The sequence below is a fragment of the Macrosteles quadrilineatus genome, unplaced genomic scaffold, assembly GCF_028750875.1.
Source record: "Macrosteles quadrilineatus isolate MER2022 unplaced genomic scaffold, UCM_ALF_1.0 Scaffold_2__2_contigs__length_208266976, whole genome shotgun sequence".
NCBI classification, from domain to species: domain Eukaryota; kingdom Metazoa; phylum Arthropoda; class Insecta; order Hemiptera; family Cicadellidae; genus Macrosteles; species Macrosteles quadrilineatus.
Window position 1 is genome coordinate 196,852,650 of NW_026542595.1, and position 20,992 is coordinate 196,873,641.

The 20,992-nt window shown below is 32.1% G+C and overlaps 1 protein-coding gene across 1 annotated transcript in view; it reads left to right on the forward strand.

The window, feature by feature from the left end:
* The window catches only part of LOC128987405 (cell adhesion molecule 2-like), a 310,456-nt gene that overhangs the window by 280,421 nt on the left and 9,043 nt on the right, over window positions 1-20,992 (forward strand). Inside the window, exon 3 of the mRNA XM_054408234.1 lies at window positions 20,122-20,327. Coding sequence (XP_054264209.1) covers window positions 20,122-20,327 — 206 coding nt within the window. The remainder of the gene's footprint in view (window positions 1-20,121; window positions 20,328-20,992) is intronic.

Sequence of the window (20,992 nt, forward strand, 5' to 3'; positions counted from 1 at the left end):
GATAAAATTAAGTCTGGTTAGTTCCTTTTCTAGTGTTTCTATGATAAGGGGTTTAGCTTTTAAAATAAAATCTGACAATTCATAATTGTTATTAGAAATTTTGAAATGGTTTACTATTGCTTTAGGAAATGCTTGAGCTAATATTTCTACTGACAATTGTTGGTTTGGTGGTGCATACTGTATAACTGTTGATCTATTCTGTTGCAAGAAGGGGTCTTCAACGAAATCTTCATATTCCATCGGTGCTGAAGATTCATTAGGTCTATGTAAGAGTTCATGATGAATATTTAAGAGCAATTCATCCTCAAAAGACTCCCAACAATTTTCACATTGATACATTTTTGCAGGTTTAAGACACTACTTAGAAAACTATCTACATTACACACTGCATGGTTGTATTCACAGTAATGATATGGGTGGGGCTCAGGACTCATATATATAGCACAGTGTATAACCCCCACTCCATTTTTATTCAATGAAGGGGCGTGTTAAACCCCCCACCAATGGCTTAAGTATTTTATAAATAACACCTGAAATAGGGGTTTAGCATACACATTCACAATGCCTCCTACAGACCACACATACCTTACTGGAGTAGAGCCCAGAATCTTACCGACTGATTTTGATGAAGCAGGGAATGTGGAAGAAAACAATACAGAAAGTGACGAGGACTTGCAAGAGATGCTAGAAGAACAAGTGGACGAAGAGTTTATTAATGAACAAATTCAACCCACTGAAGACACACCAATTAAAGAATTTCATTCGGACTATTGTGAAACACCAACGATTCCAGTTCAAGCAGATGAAGTTGAAAATGGTGAAAACAAACTTTGTCGAATATTACAGTTTTGTGGTAATGTTCGTAGAAGATTATCATTTAGTTCAGAGAGTGAATCATAAAACATGTAGCTATTTTATTGTTTTTTAAAAATTCTTCAGTTTGACCTTGACCTAATTGTTTGGGCACAGTATTACGCTTTAACAATATTCTATGACTGTATTGGTCTTAATTATGAATACCTAAAATGATTTGGATTATTAACAATAGATAAGGTTTTCATAAGAAAAACTAAACATAAAATTCAAGCACATTTTATTTTTGTCTAAATAGAAAAAACAAATAATGACAAAATATAAAATATATTGTAAACAGTTTTTGTATTGAACTAATATGAAGTAAATTTTGTTTTGCTAAATAAATGCTATTTTGATTTAATTTGAAAGTCCAGGAATAATTTAAAGTTTAAGTATAAAGATAAGAGTTCAAAAACAATAGAATATATATATGGAGGAATTAGCCTGAGAAAGTTACTACAAATAAGTATATATATGTATATATTTTACCTTGAATTGTTAAGTTATACAGCATGGCATTGAAGAAATATAATCTTTATTGTACAATATGAACGATTAAAATGTTAAATATAACTTGGTCTAAATATATTATACACAAAACTTTAGGAACACATTATAAGGTTATGACAAATGTGTTCCTAAACCTTTACGATAAAATAGGTTGAAAAGCTCAAGGTCACTCTTTGAATGCAAAAATTGGGAACGCATTTGTTATGATACAACAAATGCGTTCCCAATTTTTGCATACTAAAGGAAAATAAAGAAAATAATAAAAACACGTTAAAACTAAAAACCAATTTACAATGTTACTGTAACCAATCCCGAAGACCGATCACGAATTAAGTAGTATCGGTGTGGTGTATTCGGGATGGTCATGCCTCTTGGTAATTTAAGGCGGAACCTGTCATTTCCTTCTTTTAAAATGACTTCACCACTAGGTGTCATCATTAGAATTTCTAACTTTTTGTTTTTGGGCAACCTATTAATTCTGGTTTTTTTGGCAATAATTTGTGGTGGACGACAGGGTCGAGCAAAGCCTGACGTCCGTGGTTGGCTGGGTAAGATCTTGTTTATCACAACAACACGGGAGGTGCTCGGTGCCGGATCAGATAAGCAAGATTTTTCCTGAGCCTGATTTTGTACAATAATTGATGGTCTTGATCTTTCAAATGATGGAGGATTTTCTGTGACAGGATTATTATTAACAATTTTAGGTTGGGCGGGTACCATCCTGCTTTTCCCCTTAGTGTGGAGGCTACACACATTGGTATCGGAAAAGCAGGATTTTTCACAGCGCTCACCTTTTTTCACCCCTTTTTGGAAAACATAAGTACATTGAGACTTGATCTTAAATGCTGCTCGTCTTTTTGCCATAAGTTTTTGCATTTTTTCAGAAGGGGTTTTTTGTGAGGGAAGGGATTCTTTTGAGGACTCGGGTTTTGCAAATAGTTTTCTTACAACAGCAGGTGCAGCAGGGAGGGATTTGGGTGGAGGTAATGGAATGGTTATTTCAGGAGAATCTATGTTGGTAATCTGGTTTGAGGATGGATTTAAATTAGGAAGAGTTAGGTTAGGTGTTTGAGGTTTTGGAGATGACTTATCTTTGTTAGGAGATGACTTGTTTTTGAGAGGAGACGGCTTATCTTTGGGAGGAGATGGCTTTTCAGGAGATTTGATAGGGGATAGTAAGGAGACAATCAAGGGAGAAAGTAGCATTGATAGGGGGGACATATTTCTTTGTTTTCGGGGGGATGACGTAGAAGACGAGGACGAGGATGATGAAGACAAGGAGTCAAAAGACGAGGATGAAGAAGAAGAAGACGATGGCGATGATGGAGGCCTAGGTTTCAAAGTGTTGGCAGCAGAAGAAGAAGGTCCAGGCTCTTGAATATTCTTGACGATAGAAGTTGACGATCCAGGCTCTGGAGAAATCTTGGAGACAGGCAGAGGCTTTGAAGTGTTGGCAGCAGCAGAAGGTCCAGAAGAAGTGTTGGCAGCAGCAGAAGAAGGTCCAGGCTCCTGAATCGTCTTGGAGACAGTACATTCTTTCCTTATTTCCCCATTCAATGCCTGGAGAAGTTTGGACCTTTTCACTCCAGCCACCGGCTTCATCGGCTTAGTGGTCTTTCTGAAGCAGGGGTCCATGGCTCTTCTGCAGGCAGGCAACAGAATGATGTTATTAACCAAAATGCTCTCACATATATACCCACTCCAAGTGGTGGGGGATATAGGTATAGGACAGAGTGGGGGAAGTTAGGAGTGTTGTAAAAGGGTGGGGAGTGGGAAATAATTATATCTAATAGGAAGAGTTTGGCTATGGAATGATAAACTATTTTCAAAGATAAAGTTTCAACTAACCAATCATAAAAGTAGGTCAAGGTCATCCTCTATTAAAAAAAAACCGAAAGCCATGCAAGAAAAATAGTAGTGCAAAGATTCAAACTACCAACACCAAAACACAACTACTGGTGCATAGTATCTACAAGACTATCTACAAGTAAGACTACAACAGTACATGCATGAAGAACCTGAAAATGATTAGACATATAGACAAGATTTGAATAGGGTATGGAGATCTAAGTACAATTGGTTTTCATGCCATTTTGCACTTTAAGGAAACACATAAGGTTTTCTTGCCTCTATGTGTGTTAAGGAAGGATAGAGTTTAACCTGAAAATGATTAGACATATAGACAAGATTTGAATAGGGTATGGAGATCTAAGTACAATTGGTTTTCATGCCATTTTGCACTTTAAGGAAACATCAGGTTTTCTTGCCTCTATGTGTGTTAAGGAAGGATAGAGTTTAACCTGAAAATGATTAGACATATAGACAAGATTTGAATAGGGTATGGAGATATAAGTACAATTGGTTTTCATGCCATTTTGCACTTTAAGGAAACACATAAGGTTTTCTTGCCTCTATGTGTGTTAAGGAAGGATAGAGTTTAACCTGAAAATGATTAAACATATATACAAGATTTGAATAGGGTATGGAGATCTAAGTACAATTGGTTTTCATGCCATTTTGCACTTTAAGGAAACATCAGGTTTTCTTGCCTCTATGTGTGTTAAGGAAGGATAGAGTTTAACCTGAAAATGATTAGACATATACATTGGAGGTCAACCTGCAAACAAAATAAACAACAAGTTAGTTAACCAGAAAACAAAACAAGTGAATATAGTAATGCAACAACAAGTTAGTTAACCTGAAAGGAAAAAACAAGTAAACATAGCAATTCAACAAAAGATTAGTTATTATTAACCTGAAAAAGAAATGAGCTGATATATGAATGCGGGCCCAACATTGCATAAGTTAGCTCACCGTTCATCACTTGATGTGCAGCTTGCTTGTGCACATGATGTGTACCTGGCAAGAGCACGTGATGAACAGTGAAGTTTGAAAGAACTCCAACTAGTTTTATGCGCTCTGGTGGGGGGCCGGGCTATATGGGGGTGTGGTCTACTCAGCCAATCACAGGACAGGTGGTGTAGTGGGGAGGGCTCACTGGGGGCGTGGTCTACTCAGCCAATCAACGGACAAGTGGAAGTCTCGCAATAATGAAGCAAAGGGGGGGGGGGGGTGTAACTAACACGTGCAGCTACTAATCATATTTGTATCAATCCAAAACAATATACATGCTTAAAACTGAAGTAAAGTCCATTAAAAGGTATAAGTTGTTCGCTTAAGAATGGTATATAATCAGAGAAACAATTTTCTTCAGGCCTCAAGAACAAGATATTAAATCAATTAAATTACTAACCAAGCTAATTACAATATGAGAATACAACAACATTTAGCAGACACCAATATGTAACCCATGCAATATATTTAATTATACATGTAGATTTCAACTAATATATCACATCATTTCAGCTACGCAAACACAATATGGAACAGAGAATAATTAGACCTACCTATTTCAGTAGAAATCAGGAACACTTGGTGTATAAAGTTAGGCCACGATAACTCTAGAAAAGAAAATGCACATTAAATTTATTAAGTATTGTAACCATTTTATGCATTTATTTTGAAAAAAAAAATCTTAAGCAAGCTATATTTTAATTTCAAATTATCAGAAGATACATAAAACGGTTTTGTTATTGCTTAAAGACCTATGAGATAGTTTGATTATTGTTTTCAAACCATTCCCAATAACAATCAAATAAGGAAATCACTGACAGTATTTTCTATCTTAAACAATCGTATAAGAATCATCTTCATCAAGCTACATTTTAACAAAGTCAAAATTCAAACCTTTGAATGATCACAAAAACAGTTTTATTACTGTCGCAAGAAGGAAAAAGTTATCAGTTATTTTCAATCATATACAATTGCAATTCCCAATAAAAATCAAATAAGAAAATCACTAACATTATTTCCATTATAAACAATCGTATAAGGAAACACCTACATTTTAACAAAGTCAAAAACATATATTAAATTAATCGAAAGATCACAAAAACTGTTTTATTATTTAAAAACCTAGCAGTGTGAAGCGATTCCCAATAAAGCTACATTTTAACAAAGCCGAAATTCAAACCTTTGAATGATCACAAAAACAGTTTTATTACTGTCGCAAGAAGGAAATAGCCATCAGTTATTTTCAATCATATACAATTCCCAATAAAAATCAAATAAGAAAATCACTAACATTATTTCCATTATAAACAATCGTATAAGGAAACACCTACATTTTAACAAAGTCAAAAACATATATTAAATTAATCGAAAGATCACAAAAACTGTTTTATTATTTAAAAACCTAGCAGTGTGAAGCAATTCCCAATAAAGCTACATTTTAACAAAGTCGAAATTCAAACCTTTGAATGATCACAAAAACAGTTTTATTACTGTCGCAAGAAGGAAATAGCCATCAGTTATTTTCAATCATATACAATTCCCAATAAAAATCAAATAAGAAAATCACTAACATTATTTCCATTATAAACAATCGTATAAGGAAACACCTACATTTTAACAAAGTCAAAAACGTATATTAAATTAATCGAAAGATCACAAAAACTGTTTTATTATTTAAAAACCTAGCAGTGTGAAGCGATTCCCAATAAAGCTACATTTTAACAAAGTCGAATTTCAAACCTTTGAATGATCACAAAAACAGTTTTATTACTGTCGCAAGAAGGAAATAGCTATCAGTTATTTTCAATCATATACAATTGCAATTCATAATAAAAATCAAATAAGAAAATCACTAACATTATATCCATTATAAACAATCGTATAAGGAAACACCTACATTTTAACAAAGTCAAAAACGTAAATTAAACTAATCGAAAGATGACAAAAACTGTTTTATTATTATTTAAAAACCTAGCAGTGTGAAGCGATTCCCAATAAAAATCAAACAAGGAAATCACTAACATTTACTTCCATCTCAAACAACCATATAAGAAAGAAGCAATTTATAATTCATCAAATGATCACAAAAAGCAGATATGTTACGATTTTAGACCTAACAGTATGTGAGGTAATTCTCGATAAAAATCAAATAAGAAAGAAGCAATCTATTCCAGCTATATTTTACTAAAGTCAAAAGACTTAATTTAGAAGTTATCAAATGACCACAAAAAGCAGTTATGTTATGATTTAACACATAACAGGATGAGAGGCTATTCTCAATAAATATCACTAACAGTTTCTTCCATCTTAAAAATTTGAATCAAACTATATCTATATATAAAGCCAAAAGCACCCATAAACTTTTGAGAAAACTAAAAGTCACACCCCCATTATTGAGCGAAGCTCACTTTCCCTCACTTTGTAACTTCTTTATAAGAGCATCAGAATGTAATGGCTTGACCAATTAATATGAAATTTGGCCAACAGCTAAACAATACTGAGTACAATGTTTTGGTAAAAAATATTTGCGAATTTCCTTCTGGATTTTATTTTACGGGTCACGCAATTTCGCTTGTTATTTTAATGTAAGTTGAAATAAAAATTATATTGGGTTTATGACATATGGGTTTATCTCATTTCATTTAAATAAGATAAACATATATTAATTGTTTGTAACTGTTTTGTTTACATTTCAATGTTTACTTTCATCCTAGGTTAAAGTTGGAATGTAACAGTTTATCAATGGAAGTAACAGTTTTGCTATATTTGTTTGTTGCTCAAAGGCCCAACGTAATATTGGTCGTCGCACCAATAATGCAAATATTGTAAGAGAGTGGTGTCGTGAACAAAAAGAACCAGATGAAGCTGATAATGATAGGCAGATAGCTAATCAATTCCAACATGAATTAGATGCACTAAAATTTTACACTTTGGACTAACTGTCATCAGCAACGACTAACAGCTTCAAATCAATTACCAATTTGTTCCCGTTGTCGTTCAAATGCAACGTAATTCACGGCGTTAAATAATATGGATGTGTCAAGTGCCCCGAACGAATTAACTGACCTGGCGATTGTAGAACAAATTTTGATTGCACGAGTACATCCTGCTATGCACATTTACAAAGTACAAGCAAATGGTCAGGATGGCCAGTTTCACTACAAAGGTACAGTATGAACTATCAGATAAATTTGTCATTCTTTAGAACTTAAATAATATCGGGCAAACAAACGGTGCATCTGTTGAAAGGGAACATATTGTAGGGTGTTAGCTGCTTTAGCCATTGACAATCTTTAAATAATGCTTCGCTCATTTATGCGTCTAAAGTGTAACGGCAGACCACCTTAGTATTAGCGGGAAGTCTCAAATCAAAGAAATAAAATTACCCAAACTTAAATTACGCAACACAGGCTATCAGTTAGGCAACAGTTTTCTTTAATTCTCAATGCTGTAAAAACTTTGTTGTAACATGTTAACCCAAATTGAAGCAGATCGTTTAGCATTCATTGGAAGTTATCAGTTAAAACTGAGAGCAAAAAAAAAATAATGTAGGCAAACCTTTTACAACACAAAAAGAGATATTTAAAATTATTTTCTAACAAGTGTTTAAACAACTCTAAGATATAGCTAGAATTACTCAAATTGAAGCACGGGTTCTCTAGTACTAATATAATAATAGTTATAAATATATGCCACAAGAAAGATTAATTGCCTGTATGAATAAAATCTATTACAAAATATGAGACATACATTAAATGATTAAGCAATCTTAATTCAACTGTCTCATATTGAAAAACTACTAATTTAATATATATAGAAATTTTCATAAAACCACAAGCTCAACAACAGAACTCAAAATATTTTCCATACAAATAGCTTTATGTATTTAAGGTCTAAAACAGTAAGAACTAATATATTAAGAGAGTATAATTACCTGTATCAGAAAAATCCCCAAATCACAATATGTAGATGTGGAATATGTAGAACTAGAAACACTTGAACTTAAAAAATCGGCAAATATAATCAAAACGCTCGAAATTAAATAAAGCAACAAGATAATTGGTAATTAATGTTCACAGACTACAGTATTCGAGGAATAGGTTCACTAGCAAAGACAAGTGAATACTGGTTAGTTGACGCTGCAGACAGACCTTGAAGATTATGCAGTGACAATAAAAGTGCAACGCTACTTACCTATAAGATGCAAATAATTGCAGAACTGCATAAAGTGTCTAGATGCTACATTCCAAACAGAACTCAATATATCAATTATTCAATCCAAGTAGGCTGTTCACATTGTTCAAGCCAACACAGACAGGATGTCTAGGTACCTAAAGTCGTGCCTACAGGATGGAGCAAGTTACGTGACGCGCATGCGTACGTGCACATGTTTTCCTCCCGTCTTAGGCAAGACAATATTAAGACTGAAACCTATTACCCAAACTTCTATAAGCACTATATAAGTGTTAACAGTGCGAATTACCAGTCATTTGACTATTACCAATCACTAGGTGAACATGTCCTCTGGAAATGCTCCTTCTATTCAAGAAAACAAAATATCTTCGACAACGGACAACAATATATCTCCATTAACAGATAACTCAAATAGTAATCAAGGACAAAACACAGTAGACATAACTATGTTAATAATACAAGATCCCAAAGTTACCAGCACAACATATTTTTTAAATCAGGCGTTTGAAGAACTCATGCGGCAGCTAGTAGATGGATAGATCAAAAATGAAAATATACTACAATATTTTACCTATAAGTACAGAATATTTTTAAAACACATTCAGACGTCCTTGACCTAATAACAATACCATCTACAACATCTGTGATCACACACATCACCAGAGTACATGCCCAGCCCTGACTACGATACTCCCTATCACTATATTCTTACCTAATTACATTAATTATGACGTCATGTGATAATAACCGTCCTTCCCTCTACTTACGAGGATTAAGAATTTTCAAACAGAACGAAAATAAGTTTAGTGGTTTTCAAGATACAGGGTATTCTGCAAGTATCAATATTTTCTATAAAAATGGCCGCCATTTTGAAACGGACAAAGATAAATAAGTTCTGTTTTCACTAAATTGTTTGTCTAGTCTAGAGCTTTAAAATGATGCATAACATGACATATGTTTACATTTGAAAACTCTGAGATTCGAACCCATGACCCCCAGTTTCTTGAACACCCTGTATTTTAAAAATGGTAAAAATATTTTTACGTTGTTCCTTGGGTATGAATTAGTGGGGAAAAGTTTTGTTTCATCTCTGTATGTCAAGCCGTTCGTCTGTAATCTGTTTAGGACAGCTTAGAAGACTCACCCTGTATATACTAACATAGAGTTTATTTTAACTGTTAATGCTTGATATACTACACAATTCCATCATTTAAGTAAAGGTTAAGTTTAGACAAAAATTTTTTTCAGAAAAAAAAATTAAGATAACCATATTCGAATGGCTATAAGTTAAGTATTGAAAGCTCAAATAAGCAGCAGAGAGTAGTGCAGCCACTTAGGGTTAATGTTCAAATATGCATTCAGTGACCAATTTACATTCAAATGAAGCAAAGCCGCAAACTCATTTGTTCACGTGGACACACACTGTATTGTAAGCAGCACGACAAATAGAAATATTAATTACATTCATTTTGTCTGCGGGTTCGTATCTCATGGATTTTTTTACCTTTCAATTGTCAATAATAATTATTATTATTTAGTTACGTAAAAACAATACGCACTCATTATTAATTAAAAACAATAATTTCATGAAAAAACGTTATGGTAAATATAATCAGACCAAATTATCCTATTAATGAAAATGAAATAAGTAAATAAAATGAAATAGTCTGTCTACTTATGCCATCAAATACGAGTATATCTTACTACAATACGAGTATAAACTTAGAAACATTTAAAGGCAAAATGTATGTATGCAAATATTCAATAATATACAAACCTATTTGTATTCTTGTAAAAAAAAATAAAAATTGAAGTATTATAGGATTTATTTCTCTTGGAAATTAAAAATTAAATTAGGGTTAGAAACAACAGGATTTTTATAAACTTTTAAAATATAAAATAACGCATAATACAAATATTTAAATGCAACAAAATTGCTTTTTATAAGCACGTATTGAAAAAAGTTAAAACAAGCCAAATTGTTTATATTAAAAAACAAATCATATTATTGTTTTCCCTCACACTCATAGATTTTTATAACTTATATAAAACAAAACATTTATAAACTGTTTATTGTAATTTCAATAGGTATATCAATTAATCATTCTTTTATTTTTAATGGGTATATCAATAAATCATTACGGAAAGTAAATTTAATAACACGTACAATGCTGATCAAAAAGTTATTTAATTAATCATTTACATAATTTTAATATGTATATCAATTAACCTCTACAAAGGTCCTTTACGCACGAAAAAATAAATAGAACTGAAAGAAATATTTAACAATGAAAAACGGGTATTAATTGAGTTTTCATTCAAATAATAATGAAGTAGTGGGGTAACGAATGTAGTATAAATTATTAAATGTGTGGCAATAGTGTTTTTTTTTTAACTTTTACTCAGTACGTTAAATTTTTTCATGTCTTTGTAAATCAAATTTTAAATGTTGCTTTAAAAAGCTGTTATTTATTAATAATGCATTTATAATTGAATCATAGTGAAATAACGGTGTATCATTTCCAATGAATAAAAATTTATAACACGATCGTTTAATTCCATACATGGAATGTATATTTAATTACCTAATATTCTTTATCCAATATAAGTTGAAAAACACTTGATAAAACACAGTTGTAGAACTAATTTAGGAATGAAAATGGGGAAAAATATAAAATTGTTTACTATCTCTTTTCTATATTATAATATAAAGAACAGAAGTCAAAATTATAATTTACGACACTAATGCTTGAAACTAGTTGAAATAAAAATATTTGTGAATGCGGCAATGCGTTTATAATTGTGTTTTAAACTAATACAAAAGTAGATCTATTGAAATAGTTTACTCGTTTGCCCAACTATTAAATATTTGAAGTAAAATTTTAACAAATACATTTATTTACCAAAATTAACTAGTCAAAATGTTTTAAAATCATAACTCTTAACTACAATACATTTTTGGTAAAAGCTACTGCAGTATTAAATAGCTTATAACTTGTGAAAAAACTAACTACGTAGCATTCAAGGCACTATTCGTCGACATATTTTTGCTTGAAAACCCCTAATGGTCGATACATAAGTTTTTATACGTCAAAACATGTTTTTTGACACCAAAGAGACGTAACGTGTTGGTAGTTAGCCTCTGTAACACATGAGTTGGCAGCAGACTCACGTGATCGTAAATTAGACACGGAATATTTGAACACCAACGTTAAGTGGTTACTCCGCTACCTAGTGTCTGCCTAATTTGTGTATAGTATGTGAATCCTCCGTGTAAGTATTCAGGGTGATTGATATAAGTGTGTCAGCTGTTTTATTAAAAAACTGTAAGAGATATCAAAATAAGTTAAATGGTAAGTGCCTTGGATTTTTTATATTTTAGCCAAGTAAAAAAAAAATATTTTAGCCGCCACTTTTCCAATATGGCCGCCAACTTTGATTTTTCTTATGGAACACCCTGACAATTTTACTCTTGTGTTTTTTTCATAAACCTAACCATATCAAAGATAATAATGGTTAAAGTTTAAAATTTATGCATGAGAAAGAGTTTTGATAAATACCTAAGCAAGCATGCCAGCTGTTTTATTCGAAAACTATTCCAAATTTCACAACTTTGACCATTATTATCTTTTCAACGGTTATTTTTATAAAAAAAACCAATGGTAAACTTGTCTTAAAATTACATTTTCTACCGGAATGCATAATAAAATACAGGGTGTTCCATAAGAAAAATCAAAATCGGCTGCCATATTGGAAAAATGGCGTCCAATTTTTTTTCGACTTGACTAAAATAAAAAAAAAATAAAAAATCTAAGGCACATACCATTTAACTTTTTTTAATATCTCTTATAGTTATCGAATAAAACAGCTGGCACACTTATATCAATCACCCATTGTACTTTTGTACAATTGTTGTTGGCATAAACGATTTAAATCGTAATTTAATATCGTAATAGTTGCAGTTTGTTGGTAAATACATTAAGTAATATTACTATGCATATAAAAAAATAATTTTGTTGTTTTTTTATAGAGGGTAAATAAATGAAACATAATCTGTAAATATTATTTTATTTTATTGAAATACAATAATATCTGTTCACTTAAAACAAAAATATGTGAAAAAAAACAAAGGACTCTGAGTTTCATATTTTATTTGCCTCATAAGTATGCAAACTTACATACTTTTATAACTATACTGTGATCGTGGCCTTAGTGCCAAAATACAAGTTAAATAAAAAATAAATTTCAATGTCCTTTGATTTTATTATTTCACACATTGATTTTATTATAATATAGAATTGAAAAATAGTGGAATACGTTTTTAATTTAACAACTACGACCTTAAACGTAGCCATATTGACCACATGTTTAACAAGAACACGTGATTTAAAATAGAAAAAATATCTGTTTATCAAAACTGGCGTTCTAGTTAAAAATGCAATAAATCCGTCAATATTTCGACATTTAGCGTAGATTGGTACTTTATAAAAAAGTTTGCATATCGATGCCTAAAATGTTTTTTTTTTGTGGTAAGCAGCAATGATTGCAAATTTACTCTAAATTTGTATGTTCCACATGAAAACGGTAATGTTTTAGTAAATTATTTTGTGTATCACTTACATTATTATTACTATTTGTTGTAATCTTGGTTTCCATGATTATAAATAAGTGAAATAAGTGTTTTACTTTACAATATGATTGTTAAAGACGATACTTATTGTATGCAAACTGTAATAATCACTGTATGTTTGAACCGTTTAGCAATGAGTTTGATTAGTGTTATGGTGTGCTTTACAGACTGGATATAATCGCTTAACAATACTGACTTTATTATTTCGGTTTATATAACAAATATTTTACTAAAATAGTAGTATAACCATTAGTATAATATATTATTGTTCAAACAACATGCATATCGGCAACACCGGCAATAATGGATATAGATGGATAAGAAATATTCCACAGTTGTTCCTACGATGTTCTTACATAAATATTTAAGTTCAATTACATTAAGTAGCATCCTTCCAAGATGAAGTTGTTTGTACAACATTGTTTCATAGTTCTACCTTTATTTTCCAGGAGACATTTGACTAGATATACACGTTGTAATATTCGTTGCATGAGAATGGGGATTTTTGACCTAGGATGCTAGTCATGATCCCGGGATTATCACATTACTTCAGGCTAGACCTGGGGGTTGTGGTATTATCACTTAGATAAAACCCATTGGTGATTTGGTGGAATTTGAACCCAAGACCTAGGGCACCGAAGTCCTGTGCTCTATCCACTAGACCACCTCGCTCCCCGTTTTTGTATGTGAAAGGGGATAAAGACAACGATAATTCAAAAAAATATAACGTGCTATACACGTTTTTATTCCGTGTAATACTATTTTTCATAAAAGAACACGTAGGTTCCTCTATAGGTTCTTCAAGAGCGCGGTAAACTTCTAGAGATTAAGGATGAGCTGCAAACAACAGGGTCAATACATCAGCCATTGGCGTTTCCTGGGATTTGAACCTGGCCATGTAGCTTCAAAATCTTAACATAGGGTGATTACCGAGAAACGCATGTTTTTTTAAATAACGAGTACTCAGGTTATTCAGAGCAAAAAATGTATTTATGAGTGGAAAAACAGTGTACACAATATGCAATTTCAGAATAAAATTACTTGCAATTTAGCGTTTAAAAATTACATCTCTAAGGTGGTGGTTAGAGAACATTGTTAATTTTACAGGTCGCATTCTGCTTGGATTCAGTGTTGAAGGTGTTCCTAAAAATTTGCTACGGATTTTGCTATCATATCTCTAGGAATGGTGTTGATTTCCTGGCAAATAGCTTCTTTAAGTTCCTGTATTGTTTTTGGTTTGTTTATGTAAACTCTACATTTCGAAAATCCCCATAGAAAGAAATTTGGAATTTTAAGACCTGGTGAGCGCTCGGCCAAGTGACACCACCAAAACGTGAGATAACTCTTTTAGGGAATGTTCGGCGAAGGAATTCCATTCTAATGCGAGCCCTATGGACTGTTGCCCCATCTTGTTGGAACCATACGTCATTACGTATCTCAACACGTTGATGGCACAGTTCCGGCAAGAAATATTCTTCCAACATTTCTAGGTACCGTTGTGGATTCACTGTCACTGCTCTGCCGTCGCGGCTAGGACTCTGAACTGTTGCAAGGCGCACTCTTTCAACTGTCTCAGGGGTACTAACTGTCCTTGCCAGTCTAGGAGGTTTCTTCTTAAGCAGAGATCCAATTGAGTTAACATTATGTATCCAACGCAATATCGTGTTACGATCAGGGATAGCACCATGCCGTGCAATGTTAAAATTCACCATTTGCGTAATATCGACGCATGACAAACGTACGATGTTCAAGGTCCCACATCTTGGCAAAAATTGAAACTGCACACTTCCCCCTCCACAGCTAAACAACTTCCGGCCGTAACCGAACGATATTCCTTATGTACTACGAAAGTCAAAAACATGCGTTTCCCAGTAATCACCCAAATACTTGACCACCTATGACCTCATAACGTCGTTTAAAACTGTCATATAAAAGATTGCGAACTTAATAACCTAAAGCTAAATGAATGGAAATTACAACTTTTCTGAAACCAAAACGTAAATAGTACTACGTAGATACTGCACAATCCAACCACTTAACGCTGGTGTTCAAATATTCATTCAGTGTCCAATTTACGATCACGTGAGACTGCCAACTCATGTGTTAAGGCTAACGATTTGTAACATCTTACTGAGGGGATTGTGGGAAACTTAGTTACGCCGTGGATTAATCAATGATGACGTTGTAGGTGGTTTGGGTATATACAAACTACAATAAAAAAATGAGGCAGTTTGTTTATGTAATGGGTTAGTTCCGGGTAATTTCACAATTGCAGAAATCAATAAATATTTGACATTTTTACATAAAGGTTGACATACAAGTTTGGGAAAAAGCATGGACACCCCTTAGCACTATTATTTTTTAATTGGTTAAACCAGGAAAACAAAACTGTGCACACCACTATATTACATAAAAGTGCACTTTTGTGTTGGTATCCCAATATAACAGGAATGAGGTGTCGCTTAATAGGGGTTCATATTTAAACATTTTGAACTGCCTCCAAAATAACCCATTTTGGGATTTCGGATGAACTTTAGATGTGTTAAAAAAGTGCACTTTTCTGTAGTGTATTTTTCTTGTGTAAAGTTAATAGGAGTGTCCATACTTTTTCCCAACCCTGTATATGTTTACATTATCTTTATTTTTTTTTGTTTACAATATACTACTGATTTATTCCGACATTAGTGTTGGATTTTAATTAATTTCACTAATTTATGTTTGCAGTTAAATTGACAAAATGAGTCTTATAAAACTTAAAAGTGCATACTAATTTGCATCTAGTAGCTTCCAATTGAAACTTTTAAAATTTTAATCACTGTGTAATTCATTCTTATAATTAATTGAACTACCGTAAAAATTTCTTGTTCTCCCTCTTTAGGATACAAAGATAAATATAGAGCAGCTATTTCGGCTATTCGATATACCGGTAACCTACATGCACTTCTTTATAAAATAAAAGCTTCCTTAATGACAACAACTACTGTAACTCGTCTACTATGGAAAGCACTATTTCATATGTCAAATACATTTTACGATCAGTGATAAGCAAATACAATTGACACTCAATTTTTTTAATTTTACAAAATAAAGGTAAGTTATTTCACTGTTCTTAACGATATAATTTAGCAAATAGTAAGGTAGGTTGATGGGTAGGGACAAAAATTTATAAGTATGAACTTTTTAAGGGTCATCAAATCAAATCAAATCAAATCATTTATTCAGCCAGAATTAACAATATACAAGTTGTATTGGCTAAGTCAAAATGAAATAAAAGTTGGATTCATATACTTAAGAACTATTTACAAATATACAATATGCAATGGTGCAGATTTATATATAAGTATTTGCATCACTATTAATGGAACTGAGTTTAGATGTAAATTATTGGACGCTATAACAGGTAAACTTATTCAACAAAGATTTTAAATTGTCTTTTAAATTTTAACAGGTTCGGTTCAAGTTTAAGAAAAAGTGGAAGTGAATTAAAAAGTGTTATGCCATTGTACAGTAAGTGTTTCTTGAAGAAAGTTGTTGAATGTTTAGGAATAGGTAATGTGTGTGAATTGCGCAATGTGCATTGGTTTTTTACAGAAAAATCAAATTTAGAAAATTCCTGTTGCACAGATGTTAAAGATTCAAGAATGTAAATGGATGGGAATCTCAAAATCTTTGAACTGAAAAAATATTGTCCGCAGGATTTGCGCTTTTTTAGAGAGAAAATAGTTCTCACAGCCATTTTTTTGAGTTTAAACAACATTTTAGTTCTGGCACTCACATCCCCATATAGGAACGGCGTATGCTAAGTGGGGATAAATGAGCCCATATTATGCCGTCAACATTATCTCCAGATAGTCATAGTCATGTGTGCATGTAATATTCTAGCAGTGGTCAAGAAACTGCAACTAGGCCATTTAGTTTCTACTAAACTGCATCCTTCCCCAACTTGCAATGCACCTGCAGTTATCCACAGTGGCATGTTTTAAATTATATGTCAGTATAAAACTTGAAGTAAGTTTAGAGTCATTGTTTGTTTTAATGGCAGGTTTGCATGTTTGTCTAAGTCATGATTTATTATTGTGATTCACTATATAGTTTTCATCTAGTTTTTAAATACGGAAAACATACACAATCAGTACTATACTTTATTTCAGAATTTTTATTTCATAGTTTATTTCTCACATTGTATAACATAAAGACTAAGAAGATATTCAACATTGCAATTTCAAAGTTGGCATGTTACATAAACATGCCATGATTTACACGATGTCACGAATATATTACGTGACCCCACGTAGGGATTTCGTGACCACAAAAAGTAGTCATAGCTTACACATTACTTATACTTACGTAATATGTCTTCTTTTGGACTATCTTATGTGAGTTGTCTCAACTTTCGATTGAAATGTCAAAGAAACCATCATTAATCATTAAATTATTGTGAGTTACATATACTTTGTTGATGTGGTTTCATTTTAAAAACATGCATTTGGTTTCAACTTATGCTAATAAGTAAATTGAATGTCATTAAATTGTGATGGTTCGTATTTGTACCCAATTATTAGAGAAAGCTGGGTGTAGAAGGGAATGGAATTAACTTTAGAGTGTTGTTACTGACCGTATTATAGATTTAAATCCCAATCGTGGGATTGCTCGGTCTAGTTTCGATCCATCAAAAGCCTTCTGACTTTTCTCAGGATTATTACGGTTGTCTTTCGATTGTTAGGTGAGCACTGTAACCACTACGCTATCTAGTCACTTTGCCATAAACATTTCAGACAATGCTAAAATAGTTGACATAAATTCAAACAACTAATCCAACCCCCTTTTTAAAACATGATACACATAATTTTTAATGAATTAAATAGTAAAAGATGTTATCATACAATCTTGTATGTTGAACTTGTTAATGTAATCATATAAAAAAGTAATATAGGAGCAATGTTACATTTTAAATAATATATTTTCTCTTTTAAAAGATATATCTAAAGAGATATGCAAATTATGATCTAATTTTACAATCTACATCGAATGAAAGACTTATTCAGCCTACTAAGTAAGCTACTTAGCTTGTGTGATAAAAGCATTACAATATTCACTTTTTAATCCGCTTTCAGTGAAACAAAGCTGTCAGCAGCATATTAAAGCTCGTTCTTTCATACTCTGATGTTTTGTGTGCTCCAAGGCTTTTTAAAATTAGCTTCATTACGTATCATGAGCCATTTACCCAGCTTTAGTCTTTAGATACTAATAACGTGTGGGTGATATTAATTTTCTCAAATATTTGCCTTGTTATTTAATTTTAAAGGTCTACAAGATCAATACCAAAATGTTCACCTTCATAGATTTACAATATTAAAATAAGTATTAACGTAAGTGGTTTAATTTCAATTTTCCCTTAATTAGAAGATTTCGATATTTTACTAGTCAGTGTTATCATTACAAAAGCACAAAAGAATCACTTTAATAAGTGTTGACCCACGATGAGGGATGTGTGTATCAAATTTTACGTATTTGTCACAGTTAAAAAGTTATGTTTTTAATTTTTAAGTATAGCTAGTAGCTGCAATTTCTTGTGAGATACAGTGATGATTCGTACTGCAACATCTAATGAGTGTGAGCAATTTTTTTAATTAAATGGTTTATATTACCTTGCTTTGTCAGTTATTATCAAAGAAATTTTCAACACTTAAAAATTAATAAACCAGTTATATTAATTCGTTTTACTTACCTATAAATATTTCTCATTTATTCAACAAATAGTACAAAATTTATGTCTTGTATTTTAAAGTATGAAGATGATTCCATACCATTTACTAACAATTACTTAAAGTTTAGAAGTCAATCAACATTTTTTATTTTAAATTACATGTGGAAATAACACATAGGTGAAAGTTAAAAATGGCTAAATATATTTACTTGCCCAACAATTTGAGCAACCCCCTCCCCCTTAAAATCTAAATTATAAAAATATACAGCAAAAACTAATAAACTTATTACTACGAAAACAGAAGATTGTTGATAAAGGAGCAGTCAAAACTTCAAAGTTTGTCATTTCAGATGGCATGCCATGAGACTATGATGACACGGTCGAAGTCTTCCCCTCGAATGTTTGTATGGGGTGGGGTTGGATGGGGAGCGAGGGTCAAGGGTAGGAAACATGAGTCAGACATTCAATGGGGCGAAATGATGTTCCCATTAATTGACCTATGTTATTCCATCCCTCTAGTTCTATAAATCAAATGTGTAATTGTAATATTCAGTACGTGCCACATCAAAATGGGGGTGAAACCTGTCCACATGTGTGTTTTATTTTTCATCATTGTTATTTTATGCTATTGTTTTTTTAATGGTAAATATAAAACAGATTCAGTGGAATTTGGGAGATTAGAAAACGTAGTTAATGTTTCAATCTAATTTCAGTTCTAAATTAGGTAACTTTTTTACAATTATTACAACAACAAAAAATCTGTACTTTAAAATTGAAAATGGGGTTTTAAGATCATTTTTTAAGTCATAATTAATCGTAATAATAACTAAAATAACTAAATATTACTATGTATAACGATTTTCATAGAAGCCATTGAAATAAAAAGCATCGTTTTGGTTATTTATAATCAGTGGCAAAGTTTGGCAAGTTTTTTTGTTTAACATAGATAGTTGAAAATAATATGGTTAATCCCTATTTACGTTATTTCAAAATTATAGATTCAAACAAATTGCTCTAGTATCATTATTGTTTTGGACTCGCCCTGGAAATATGATGCGATTACGTTTAAAATTGTATAAATGAAATGATTACACATTATAAAATACATCGTTTCCAAACTCAGATGCTACATTTGCCAAGGGGCTATGAAATAATTATGCTATCTTACAAAGGTCTACGTTACAACAAAACCATGGTTTGGACCTTTCAAAACATAAACAATGCCATTAGTGTAGAAAACACACAAAATGAAATATAATAAACTTTTAAAACATATACAAACCGTTCCAATTGACAACCAAACGTCCGATGGATCCTAGCACTGATCAAAAACTGATTATAAAAATTATTAAAAAATGTGTGCTTGTTGCAGGTGTGGCTGGGCTGAAACTGACCGCATTACACATAGACAAACACACGGTTAGAGGAAACGACTCTCTTCTACAATGCAGATACGACCTCCAGGACGAGACCCTATACTCTGTCAAGTGGTACAAGGACGGCCACGAGTTCTACAGGTTCGTCCCGAGGGACTTTCCCGTCGTCCAGGTGTTCCCGGTTCCTGGAGTCTACGTTGACGTAAGCATTTGATCTAAAATAAATCAGAATATTAACCGCAATCTAAATGGGCTTAGTCGTTGAAGTTACTGGTTTCATGTGGAACATGTGTATATGTGTACAACTCGTGAGCTCAAGTGTGGTACTATTTATTCCCTTGTCTGCGTTGAAAGATATCCTACGAAGTCAATTAGATAAAACATAATTCAAGAAGAATTTTTTATTTCAATCTTTAAAAATTTTAAATTATTCTGCAATCAACGTTAAACAAATAAACGCCTGTAGTGTCATAATTACGAATGGCATAAAATTATTTTTAAAGTGGTTCAAGGCAGATACAATACCTTTATTGGACGATAAATTCAAGATTAATATAGGTAACACTTGAATAACAATGAAAGCTTTCAATAACATTTATTATAACTGATTGTTAAATGGTTTCACGAATTGCACATGAGTCAGAAATATTTCATAGTTGAAGCTCAGATAATGAGCCAATTTATTAACAAATATTTGTTGTTTACTAATTGTATTAAAATAACAATTTTATTACGGTACATGTTTTAAAAATTTGTCAAATCAAATTACGATCACTAACATGGATAAATAGACGTATTGGTCCCATAACCAATCCAAATGTAGGGAATCAACCCATGAAACTTATACGTACGGTTGGTAACTGTTAA